The sequence below is a fragment of the Microtus ochrogaster genome, chromosome 8 (genome assembly GCF_000317375.1).
Source record: "Microtus ochrogaster isolate Prairie Vole_2 chromosome 8, MicOch1.0, whole genome shotgun sequence".
Classification (NCBI taxonomy): domain Eukaryota; kingdom Metazoa; phylum Chordata; class Mammalia; order Rodentia; family Cricetidae; genus Microtus; species Microtus ochrogaster.
Genome location: NC_022015.1, coordinates 24,201,002 through 24,214,328, shown reverse-complemented (window position 1 = coordinate 24,214,328; position 13,327 = coordinate 24,201,002). Strand labels below are relative to the sequence as shown.

General features: G+C 41.1%; 1 protein-coding gene across 1 annotated transcript in view; it reads right to left on the bottom strand.

The window, feature by feature from the left end:
- Positions 1–13,327, bottom strand: part of Acadsb (acyl-CoA dehydrogenase short/branched chain) — a 43,802-nt gene that overhangs the window by 10,338 nt on the left and 20,137 nt on the right. The window contains exons 2-8 of the mRNA XM_005351387.2: positions 12,727–12,886; positions 11,201–11,301; positions 8,881–9,087; positions 7,230–7,400; positions 5,619–5,744; positions 3,803–3,895; positions 922–1,011 (exon numbers count right to left, since the gene is read on the bottom strand). Of these exons, the coding sequence (XP_005351444.1) occupies positions 922–1,011; positions 3,803–3,895; positions 5,619–5,744; positions 7,230–7,400; positions 8,881–9,087; positions 11,201–11,301; positions 12,727–12,886 (948 nt within the window). The remainder of the gene's footprint in view (positions 1–921; positions 1,012–3,802; positions 3,896–5,618; positions 5,745–7,229; positions 7,401–8,880; positions 9,088–11,200; positions 11,302–12,726; positions 12,887–13,327) is intronic.

The window sequence follows — 13,327 nt, the reverse complement described above, 5'->3', positions numbered from 1 at the left end:
AGGAAGAAGAAGAAGAAGAAGAAGAAGAAGAAGAAGAAGAAGAAGAAGAAGAAGAAGAAGAAGAAGAAGAAGAAGAAGAAGAAGAAGAAGAAGCAACACTGACTCCTAGCTAACAGGGAAAATCAAAAGCCCCCTTTAACCTGTCTCACTGTTTGCCCTTCCTGCTGCCACCTGGAACCTATCTCTATCTTGAGACACTATGCTACATTGAAATGGAAATTAGACTAGAAGCCATGACAAAACATTACAGCAGCTACACAGCTTTGGGAACCCATCTTCTATGTGTCCCAGTTTCTCTTGTGTAGGATGGGGGTGGTTGTAGGCGCTATAGCCAGTACAGGGCAAGCAGTCCTAATCCAAAAATCAGAAATCCAAAATGCTTCAAAATCTAAAACCTTTTGAGTATCTCGATGGTGCCGCAAGTAGAAAGTTCAACCCATGATATTTCGTTTCATATATAAAACTATTAAAAGCATTGTATAAAATGACCTCAAAGCTACATACAGGGAGTATATGGAATATAAATGAATTTTGTTTAGATTTGCCTCACATCCCCAGAATATCTTACCATGTCCACAAAACGTCCCAAACTCTAAAAGCCTAAAACCTTTCTAGTGCCAGGCATTTCAGATAAAGTCATTTGAGCCTGTATGTGGAAGAGCCAGGGCGTGAACTCAAGAGATGGCGGACTTTTGAGGTGGTGAGGAGACAGCTCTCCAGTGCCCACCACGGCATCCCAAACATGTAGCAATTGCCCCAAGGTCTATGGTTCTGCTGGTGGAAAGGATTAAGGTGGCCACAGCTGTGTGCCATGAGACCTATTTCTCTTCCCAAGTAAACATCCTTGGGGGACTCCTCCATGGCTTTCAACACAGGAAGAGGGAAAGCCCAAGAAAACAGAAAGAGTTTAGTTATATACACCTGAAAATCAAATATTCGTTTGCCAAACTGACTCCTTTCTTTAATGTATGGAATGGTGTAGTCAAAACATCCTTGGGCCAGTCCTAGCATCTGTTAAAAAGAGAGACAGAAAAAAAAAAGATCAAAATGTATTTGGTTATAAGTTCAAGTTATGCTTTTAGTTACCCAAGTTGCAATTCCTTTCAAGGGAGACGGAATCACTGGGGAAGGGAAGAAGGGGAATGCAGAGTGGGATGTGTTGGGTATTCCCTGTATACCTTTACCCATTTCATCTGACCATCTGCAGACAGGATGGACTGATTTCATAAATGGAGGAGTGAGTGTATTTAATTCTAGCACAGAGGCAAATCTTTGCTACAGCTATGCTGATAAAACCAGGATACTGCTCCAAAATCCGATCTACTAGGCAGAAGGTGAGCTCTCAGAGCTAAGACCAGAACTGACCCAAGACTCGAGATGGCAGACTGATTCTCGGGTCCTCAAAGCCAAATGCGAAATGACACTTCTCTTCTTTGTTTTTGTTTTGCTTTAAGTCCAGAGAGGGAAAATCCAGGGTATGGACAAGCACTCTACCACTGAGTGGGAGGAAGGGGGGATGAAGGAGTGTGCCAAAACATCAGGATTTTAAAAAGCTCTGTTCAGACAACTCATGAAAGAATCTGGTAAAAACATTAATTTACACGCTCAAAGAACAAGTCAGGATGGGGTAACAATTTTAGCTGAACTGTCTCATTGCTAACCAATTTCCATATCTATTGAACGAGCCAAGCTTAAAAATGGTTTCTAAACTTCAACATTAGGGAGCTAGTAAATCACTATCTAATTATGTCAAACTATGTAGGTTTTTTAAAAAAAAGAAAAAAATCAATAGTTTAAGCTTGGGGGGGAGGGGAAATGCTCACAAACATCAATATTTCATTAGTGTTCATTCACATTTTCTTTTAGCTTTTATTTAGTATTCTTTGGAGAACAGAAGATCATATCTAAAATTAAAAGGCCAATGCCTCCACAAATCCCAAATTAAAACAAGGCAGCAAGATTTTTGTGGTTACAGATGATGTCACCTTCCGCACTTCTCTACAGATGGGAAGATTGATTTCAATTTTTAAATATTTTTCATCATTTTTAATGTGTATGGACACTTTGTCTGCACAATATGTGCTTGTAGGACCTTCAGAGGCAGAACAGAGCACTGGATCCCCGGGGACTGGAGTTACAGCTGGTTGTGAGCCTTCACATGTGTACTGGGAATCAAACCTTGGTTCTCCAGAGGAGCAGCCCCTGCTTTTGTTTTTTTAGATAGGTTTGCTATGTATCCAGGCTGGCCTTGAACTTGCCATCTGTATCCTCAAGTTCTCAACCCTTCTGCCTCAAGCCTTGAGAGAACTGGGGTGGCAGGCATGTGCCAACATGTCTGACTTACCTTGTGCCAACATCACTGGCTTACCCATTGAAATTTATCAACTGCGAGTGAAAACATGCATTTCTATCTGGGCAAAATGTTTCCGTCTTAAAAAGTAAAGAAATAAATTCTCTGCAACTATAGAGTTTTGAGGACAGGGACTCCAGCTCACTGTACACATACCTTGTCCTCTGCAAGCCCCACTGAGACACGTTATGCACTTGCTCTTAGCATTTCACTGGGTTATAAGAGATTGTAGGGTAATTGGAGTGAAGCTCATGCCATAGACTCCACGGCCAGAACTTCTATCTTATGTGTATGTCTAGGAACCATGTGGAGCTAATGCTGTTTCTGATGAAGTTTTATAACAAGAAAACCTTTAAAAGCACAGGTATGCCAGCATGCTTTCTAGCTTTGTCAGAAACCGAAGTTCAATCTTGATCTAAGAATAGTTTGTTAGGTTAGGGTATAGTTTAGAGGTAGAGCAGACTGTTAGTATGTTTGGGGTCCTGGATTTAATCCTCAGCAACTCCCCCCACTAAAAAAAAAAAAAAACAAAGAACCAGTTTGTTAATGAAGTTAAGAACAGCAGAAAAATGTGGAGGAATAATAATTCAACATTCAACTATTTCAACAGATGTAATTTATATCAAAATCTAAAAGCTGTAAGTTAGTAATCTTCGTGACTGATTAAAAACTAATACTTGTCTGACTATTACTGAGTTCAGGAAGGACTTAGGGGACCCCAACTTTCGCTGTTGAACAACCAGCTACGGATGGGTTTTGGTGGGGGTGAGTCATTGCCTTCAGTTGTGTATGCACCGCACTGACAACTCCAGGAGGCTCCAGTGCATAGCCCCAACCCAATGCTCACATAGATGGCCCTGGAAATGGATCACTAAAAAAAACTTGCTGTCATGAATCCTGAATCTGATAGGATGAAGGGGTGGTGATAATTATATGTGTGTGTGCGTGCGTGCGTGTGTGTGTGTGTGTGTGTGAGTGTGTATGATATGATATAATATACATTAAGGGTTGTGACTAGGTTTATATATACAGGTGTGCATATATATGTATGGAACCTCACATAACAGACTATATATCTTTATATAATAAAATGATTGTTTTTGATTTTAAAAATTTCTAAAAAATCAATTTCAGGTTTTGAAAAGTTAACTGAAAAATAATGCCATATTTATGATGTAATATACTTGGAAGTTACTGGTCTAGGTAATAGATAATACTGTGATGGTTTCAAAGTAGAAAACATCTATCACTAAGCCACTGTTTGTTCTTCTGGACACCTTATAAAATTTGCCAAAGTACAATTTGAGAGAAATCATCTGAACCCATTCCTTTTCCTCATGCAAGGGCAGGGTGCCACCTTGTGTTCACGAGCTTCCAGATACTGCTCTTATTGCATTTTTTTTAAAAAGCTTTAATTGGCTCGAAATGAGCAAGAGCTAAGATGTGACTTACCTGTGCAGCAATTCCTATTCTACCTTCATTAAGACTTCCTATGGCATACTTATAACCATGTCCAACTTTTCCCAAAACATTGGTTTCTGGAACCTGAAAATACAAATGTATACTTACTTCTAAATTTAGATTTACACAATTTGTTTTGATTCTAAATATATATAACATGAAAATACACATACACATACGCTGTTCGTGTGGTAATACTCTATCACAGTATTGAGTAAGCGTCAGTGAGAGAAGCAGCACAGATGGCTCAGCGGTTGGGAGTGCTTGTTTTTCCAAAGGACCTGAGTGTAACTCCTAGCACTCAACATGGTGGTTCACAACCATCCACATCTCCGGTTTCAGGGGACCTGACATTCTGAAGGCACCAGGCACCCATGTGGTACACATACATGTACTCAGGAAAAGCACTTACACACAGAAAAAAAAAAAAAGAAAATCTAACACAATTAAGAAAAAATACTGCCCAAAGTCCAGTTTGAGTGCCAGCTGACTTCGTGTCTCCTCACTATTTTCCTCAAGTCTGTGTTGCTCACTCTTGCAAACTCCTGAGCCAAAGCACAATCTACTTAGTGAATGAATGAGTTTAGAAAAAGGTAATCTCATATAATTGGTCAATAACAAAAATGGATAACAACTCACCTTCAATTCCTATTTGTATGTTAATGCTGTGAGATAACTTATTAGAAACTTCAAAAATATGAAGTATTTTCAAAGGCAAGAGTAAGAAACTATTCTGTTGAGACAATTCATTTTCAGAAAAGTCTGCTGAGGTATGTGTGTGTGTTTTTGTGAGTACACATGTGTGAGTGTGCACAGTCTCCTGCTCAGTAGGAGGAGAAAGGAAGACAACAAACTATAATATTTCTTCATAATATAAAAAATTAATACTAGAAGTGGAGAGATGGACCAGTGGTTCAGAGGATTTGTCTATAATTCCGGTTCCTACACTCTCTTCTGGTCTCCCAGGACCAGACACACACACACACACACACACACACACACACACACACACACACACTCTCTCTCTCTCTCTCTCTCTCTCTCTCTCTCTCTCTCTCTCTCTCATGTGTGAATACACAAAACAGCATTCATATACACATAAAGCAAAAATATCCTTAATATAATATAGGAACAATAGAAAATACTTCACTTTAGTTAGGAGTGAGAGCAGGGAGGAACAGAGAAGGGTAAGGGAAAGTAGAAGAAAGAAGGAGCGAGGCCCAAAGACATCTGTAAAGACATCTCAGCACCTCCATGCACATGTGCAGTGGAACATCTGTAAAGACATCTCAGCACCTCCATGCACATGTGCAGTGGAACATCTGTGACGCCCCACCCTGCCCAAGGTGTGCTCTAGCTCAGCTTCAGCATCCTGGAGATCTTTTGTAGATTGCTGCCTGCCTGCATTCCACTCTCTCTGAGCAACATCCCCATCTTGTGGCCACCGGTGTACCGACCTCAGAATTCCTCCTCCACACAGTGGTTCACAAGTGCCAAGCGTAAAAAGTGTAAATGTTTCAGAAGTGTGTACGTTGTAAGGACAATATGTGAGGTTAACTTCTGGCAGTTGATTTCTAGGTGAGAGGCTGGACAGAAAAGTTTCCACTCTGGGTCTCGACTCTTGTGAAAAATGCCCTTAGTAGGGGGGCTTAACTGCTAGCCAGTTCCACCAAGGACTCTTCTGTGCACACACGTTTACACCACTTGCTGTTTTGACATTTCTCTTGTATACTTCCTATAGTCCTATAAAAGGCTTATTTCTCACCAGTCTTTTACTGAACATTCTAGAATATTCTGGAATACCTACCTTGACGTTTTCAAATGTTAACTGGCAGGTGGAAGAAGCTCTGATGCCCAACTTGTTTTCCTTTTTTCCTACGTGGAAACCTTCTGTGTCTCGGTCTACTAAGAAGCAGGTGATGCCTTTGTATCCCTGGAAAAATTTTAACTGTGATTATACTTGGACTTTTGTTTGGTTCCCAGAACCCACATTGTAGCTCCCAACTGTCTGCAACTCTAGTTTCATGGGATCCGGTTCCCTCTTCTGGCTTTCATGAGCATCAGACATGCATGTGGTTCACAAATGTACACACTGGCAAAACACTCACACACGTAAAAAAAAATAAAAACTAAATTAAAATTTAAAACAAACATAAAAGAGTTCAAAGTACAACGAAAGTTACAGGGCCGGAGAGATGGCTCAGCTGGTAAAGTGCTGCTGGGCCAACAAGAGGTTTGATCCGAAGCACCCATGCAAAGAGTTGAGCATGGTGGCATGTGCCTGTAACACCCATGCTACGGAGGCAGAGGCAGGTGAATCCTTGGGGCTTGCTGGCCAGTCAGCCAAGCTCTACCAGTGAGGCCTAGGTGCTAATGCCTCAAAAAGAGCTGGGTGGGAGGAGTGGAGAGAGGAGTCAGTAACTAAGAGCACATACTGCTCTCTCAGAGAACTCAAGTTTGGTTCCCCGCACTACACGGGTGACTCACGGCCACCTGTAACTCCGGCTGCAGGGGATCTGATATCTTCTGGACTCCGTGGGCACCCGTACCCATGTGTACATACCCCCACACAGACAAACACATATACACGTGGCCAGCTCCCGAGACACAGTGTAGGAGACTGACGTCTGATTCCCCCACAGCTGTGTCCACATCTACACAGGTACACACAGGTACAAAAAGGAAAGAAAGCTAACCTGGACCTTAGTAATAAAGACTGAAGGGCTCTGAATTGTAATATGTGTGTACAAAACCAGAACAATCGGGAAACATTAGTTACTAAATCAAGAACCTTCTGCCAGACGTGGTGGTAAGGGCGCACCTCAGCACTTGGGAAGCTGAGGCAGGCAGACCTCCCTCTGTGAGTTTGAGGTCAGCCTGGTCTGTATATCAAGTTCTAGGACAGCCAAGGCTACCCATAGAGGAACCTTACTACTATTTGTACTTTTCCAGAAACCACATAGGTGTTAAAAATTATTTTTATAATAAGTATGTCATCATGAGACTACCATGTTTTAAATTCAATATTCTTGAACAAATCAGAAGACAAAATAAAACAAATTTACCATTTTGCTGTATGATTTTCTTCCATCTGAATAAAATATTCTTAAAGTAACATTCTTCAATATTCTTCAAAGTAAGTGTATTTTACAAGAACTTAAGTCCTTCATTATTACACAGGAAAACTGAAGTTCTACTCAGTAAAAGACTAGGATATTAGGAATAAGTAAGAGTGGTATTCTATGTAATTCATGTTTGTCAACAATGGCTATTTTAGATTTAAGAGTGAAAAAAATGGTCAATTCAACTTTACAGAACAAGGAAATAAAGTCAAATCCTAAAGAGGGACTGGAAGAAGGAAAAGAAAAAAAGAGAAAAGGTAAGAAGAGGGAGGAAAGACATTTTTCTTTAAACTTACAGAGGCAGGGTCTGCATTTGCGAAAACCAGGAAGAGCTCTGCATGTTCAGCATTGGTAATCCACATCTTTGACCCATTGATGATGTAGTTATTTCCATTTTTCTCAGCTCTTGTTTTCAAAGAAAAGGGGTCACTACCAGCTCCAGCTTCAGAAAGGCAGAAGCTCCCAAGCTATACATGTGAGAGGGAAAAATTAATTGCAGTTATTCTTTGCATAACAAGTCATAGGAGAAAGTAGACATAGTGGCTTGTTTTGTCTTTCAAGACAGGGTTTCTCTGTGTCGCCCTGGCTGTCCTAGGATCTCACACTGTAGACCAGGCTGGACTTGACCTCAGAGATCCACCTGCTTCTGCCTCCTAAGTGCTGGGATTAGAGCTGTGTACTGCTAATGCCCAGCTTTAAAAATGGACATTTGTAAGACAAACCTTTAGTTACTTTTCAAAAAAATCTATATTTAGGCTGGACATGGTGGCGCATGCCTTTAATCACAACACTCAGAATGCAAAGGCAGGTAGATCTCTGTGAGTTTGAGGTCAGCCTGGTCTATAAGTTCCAGACCTGCCAAGGTTACAAGAAAGACCCTGTATTTAAAAAAAGTCTATATTTATCAAAATAGAATTGTGATTATTATTTTTTCAAAAGCACCTGACTATTTATCTAAGGTAAAGTAAGGATTTAGGGATACATTGCTGTGGAGCATTTCCTAGTCTGTCTTCATTAAGACTTCCCGTGGCACACTTAGAACCATGGCCATCTTGGAACTCAGGAAGATGATGCAGGAAGATCAATGCAATTTTGAAGCCAGAAAAAAAACCCAAAATAACACATGCTTAACTTTATTCAATTCTAGTAGAAAGTGGTACTGGTTGGTTTGTGTGTCAACTTGACACAAGTTAGAGTCATCAGAGAGGAAGGAAGGAGCCTCAGTTGAGAAAATGCCTCCATGAAATCCAGCTATAAGGCATTTTCTCAATTAGTGATCACTGGCGGAGGACCCAGACCATACTAGATGGGTCCTTCCCATTCCCAGGCTGGTGGTTCTAGGTTTCTATAAGAAAGCAGGCTGAGCAACCAGGGGAACCAAGTCAGTCAGCTGCACCCCTCCATGGCCTCTGCATCAGCTTCAGTGTCCAGGATCCTGCCTTGTCTGAGCTCCTGTCCTGACTTCCTTCAGTGATGAACAGCAGTTCTGAAGTGTAAGCCATATAAACCCTTTCCTCCCCAGCTTGCATTTTGGTCATGGTGTTTCTTGGCAGCAATAGAAATCCTAACCGAGACAAAAGTGATCTCAACAAAGAGACTGGGAAATGAATTCATAGAGAAGTATTGATGTCTTCTGACACAGGATCTCAAGCTCCATCCCAGCCTGGTCTGGTCTCGAACCCCAGCCTCTGAGTACTAGGATTACAAACATGCACTGCCATGCCTGGCTGAAAGGAATCATCTGATGAATTATTTCCTAAATTTCCACATGACAAATGAGAGGTAGAATGTGTTTCTCTGGTAGCAGCAATTTATCGAGCATTGCTTGGTTGATGGATGGTGCTGCATTGTGGTCTTGGATAATTAAAGTCAATACTGCAGTTACTTTTCTCCCCAAAATATTGTAAACGTAGACTCAGTCCATTTCAGCAAGTCATTTCAACTCACTTTTTCTGTCGCCAGTTTAGGAAAGTAGGTAGCCTTCTGTTCTTCTGTTCCGAGCTTTCCGAGCAGGTTGTTAACTATTGTGTTCTGGAGGTCACACACGAGAGCCACAGATGCATCCACTTTGGCTAGCTCCTCTATCACTATGACAGTGCAGAAAAAGGAAGCTTCTGTTCCTCCATATTTTTCATCAATTCCAATGCCCATCAGCTAAAGCAATGGCAGAGGAGAAAGATGAGACAGGTCAGGAAAGTTGTTCATACTGGGAAACTTCTTACAAGTAAAAATTCAAAAATAAATTGTAAACACATAAATTACCTGGGGCCCCTTATGCTAGGCAAGCATTACATCACCTCCCAAGCTACATCCACAGCCCATCACATATATTCTGAATTTTAAAATTTTATGGATATTTTAATTTGACATAGCTATTTTACTATAATAATAGTTTATTAAAAACACTAGTTTTTTGCGGCTTCTGAATCGGTGGCCATTTAATGTCTAAGTCTGGGACATGGAATGTCCTTAGTGCTGCTCTAGGTTTAATTGTCCTTGCTTTAGGAAAGGGACACGATGACACAGACAAGTGGCTCGAGACCCACATCTGGTAGCCGAGGGGGCGATGTTCCATTTCTCTCTCAGTTCTCTTACAACAGCACGGCTAAGTTAGGGCTACAGCTATATGTGTCATTAGGCTGTCTGTTTCATGTTAGTTAGGCTGATGCTGTAGCTGACATGAAGGCAGAACCATGAAGGATGAAAAGTGCAGCGTGAGAGAACTGAAAGAGATTCCCCCTCGTGAGCAACTGTTAGCACTACTGCTTCTCTGTAAAAGTCACCAGTCCTCTTTAACTGGAAATATGTGACTGGTAACTAACACTGGACTACAGAGTTAGGAGGCAGGTGAGCTAACTCTTACTGTAGTAAGAGCCGTTTACGGAGGTGGGACAGTGAGCGCACGTGGCCATGACTATAGATAAGAATTACCAGGGCAGGAGAGCCATTTTCAAGCTGTGACACCACCAAAGGACCTCCCACAGAAGCTGGGGTTGGAGATGGATTCTGTCAGTGATGGCAGAACTGAGCTGGAAGGTAACCTCATGGGCTCTTTGTCTTACACATTAAGCTTCTGGGTATGTAACCACTGTGTCTCCACATAGGATTCCAGTTTTCTAAGTGTTTCATTGATAACAGAAAGTTAGGAAGATCATCAAAAGCTGATCCCATTAAAACAAGAAGAAATGAAATCATAAAGCTAAAAAAAATTATGGCCAAAAGCCACTTTTCAGTAAGGTGACAGACAAGACACGGAGGGTGGTGCTGAGTAGCAGTGACTAGTTCTGGCACATCCTTAATATTAAAAAAAAATCCATTAGCACCTAGAGAAGGGAGACACCGGGAATGAGTATGGTGATTGTTTTGTTTTTTCGAGACAGACTTTCTCTGTGTAACAGCTCTGGCTGTCCTGGAACTTGCTCTGTAGACCAGGCTGGACTTTAATTTAGAGAGATCCACCTGCCTCTGCCTCCTGAGCGCTGGGATTAAAAGCATTTGCCACCACTTCCCGGCTCAGCATGGTGACTTTCAAGACTCTCTTCCATGGAGCTCCCACACTGATAACACCCTACTCACAGCCAGATTAATTCTACTTTAATCTATTTTATATGCCATACTCTCACAGAAGGGCTATATGAATTACAGAGCTGGAAATCTGGTTAATGCGGAACTCAGATATCAAGTTTAAGATTTAACATTGCTTTGCTTTAAGACTGCCACACACACAAGAAGCCACACATATTTTCTATAATGTGTACTCTTTGAAGGAATTAGCTAGTTCTTTGTTGCAGCTGCCCTGTGCACTGTAGGATGCTGAGTTAGGAGTGTCCCACATCTCTACTCCACCAGATGCTAGTGGACTTCTTTAAAAGCATTTACAATTTACACTATCATTTCAGTTAAAAACCTTTAACTGTCTAAAATCAACTAAGACCTTAACTGAAAAGAAATACAGATAATTTTGTCTAGGAGTGAGGAATTCACTTTGTTCATTATAACCTCTCAATTAAAAAGTCTGCATATATTTTTGAATGTATTTAAAAGTAGTTGGCCAATACAAAATGTAGTCCATGTTATTTGTGTTGCTTTTGGTTTTGTATGGGTAATTTTTGTCTTTTTTTTTTTTTTGAGAGGGAAAGAACATGAAGTTGGGTGGGTAGGGAGCTAGGAGAAGACCTGGTGGGGGGAGGAAAAAGAATATGATAAAAATATATTATATGAAAAAATTCAAATAAAAAGTTTGAAACAAGAATTATGAAACATATACCCCTTGTTGAAATAATCCTTGTATCACCGATTTATCCATTTTTGAATTTTCATCCATAGTTGAAACCAAAGGAGCAATTTGTTCCTGTGCAAATTTTTTAACTGTGAAGGAAAAAGAATTGCTGTTAAGTCTATGCTTAAGTAGATAAGATGGATATCTTTAAGAAAGAAATAGTTCACTAACAGTTTTTGATAAACTTCTACTTTTTAACCAATAAATTAAAATACACATGACTATTTTAGTCTTTCAAAATAGAAACTACAGGGCTGGAGAGATGGCTCAGTGGTTAAGAGCATTGCCTGCTCTTCCAAAGGTTCTGAGTTCAATTCCCAGTAACCACATGGTGGCTCACAACCATCTGTAATGAGGTCTGGTGCCCTCTTCTGGCCTTCAGGCATACACACAGAAAGAATATTGTATACATAATAAATAAATAAATAAATATTAAAAAAACCAAAATAGAAACTACAACTTCCTTCTTTAAATACAGAAAAAAGCAGTTCCCTAATCCCCTTTGGAGCAAAAAAATATAAACAATATGGAAGGTATAAAATGAAAAGCGAAAGCCTTATTCTCCTATCCTGGAGTTTTAGTTCATCTCCCCAAAGGAAACTGATGTAAACTCATCTACTCCTTCTGGAAAGGTCTCTTGAGTCTTCTGTCCATCTCTGCCCAGGAGCTCTCCCTATCACTTTATTCTGTTACTCAGGGCAACCACAAGACACACATTCAACCTCCTCTCTGCTTTCCTTCTCCTCCTCTTACTCTTTTTATTATTACATTTTTTGAGACAGAATTTCACTGTAGTTTGCGTTGGTCTGAAACTCCCTATCAGACCAGGCTGGTCTTAAACTCACAAAGATCTGCTAGTTTCTGACTTTGGGATGCTGGGGTTAAGGCACGCACCACCATGCCAGGCATCTATTGTCTCCCGACTCCACCAGCACATCCCATCTAACGTGGACCTTTTAGTAGCTGCATGGCCACACACAGGAAGGTTTCTCTCCCTCAGTACTAAGAATGCTCTGGAGTAGGGAGGGCGGGCAAGCCCTCATTGTGGAGATGCTTGCCCTGTGCACTATGAGATGGTTAGCATCATGTCCTCTCTCCAAGGCTAAATAAGAGACTGAAAGGAAGCAGCTTCTAGAAAGAACTAGAGAATCAGGGAACAGAGATGAGGAAGCCTTAAGTTGTAACCTAGCCTTTTACTCTGCTGCTGTTTTTATATTACTGTGCACTACCTTTTATCAAAAAATTATATAAAACACTTCATTCTCATGACTCTAAATCCAGCTTATTTGGAGGCTGAGACAAGGTTACTAGAGCCCTGGACAGCAGCACAGGCAACACAGCAAGATCCCATCTCAAAGATAAACAAAACAAATTCCCTTTAAGCCCCCCAAACAGAGCAACGACAATGCAGATCAACAGATCAACGTCATCTTCCAGGCAGTCCTGTCTGGCTTCGCACTGTAGGCCGAGCTCCACCAGAGGGGTGGTAGGATGAAGCTGGGAAGTTTACTGACCTGTCTCTTTCATCATCATTTCTTCATCAGTCAGTGTTTGTAGAGGTGCGAAGGGCAGTGCATGATTCTTTACACCGAGCAGAGCTTCTGGCTGCGAGGATTTTAGGGCGCGAGGAGGGCTTTTCCAAGAAGACAAGCAGGCTGGGAAGTTTCTTCTTAGCTTTAGGAACAGCCCCGATTGAAGAAGGGACATAACACAGAGAAGGAAGCAATTTGAACATTAGTTTCTTGGGGAGTAACTTTATCATGCACTCTTAAGATTTACTTATATGTATGTGTGTTTCTATCTGTGTGAGTTTATTTATACCACGTCTGTGCCGGTGCAAGTCAAAGAGGGCACTGGGGCCCCTGGATCGGGAGACTTAGATGGTTATGAGCCACGTGATACAGGTGCTGGGAACCACACTGGGTCCTCTGCAAGAACCACGAGCACTCTCAACCACTGGGCCATCACCGCTCCAGTCCCGTCACTTAGTTTTATATCCCACAGCTATATTCCAAAATAAGAGAGCTTAATTTAGTACATTTTAAAACTCACTGTCCTTTAAACACCAATCAGTTGACTACTGTATGCTATCTCCTTTATCCAGTAATTATCAAT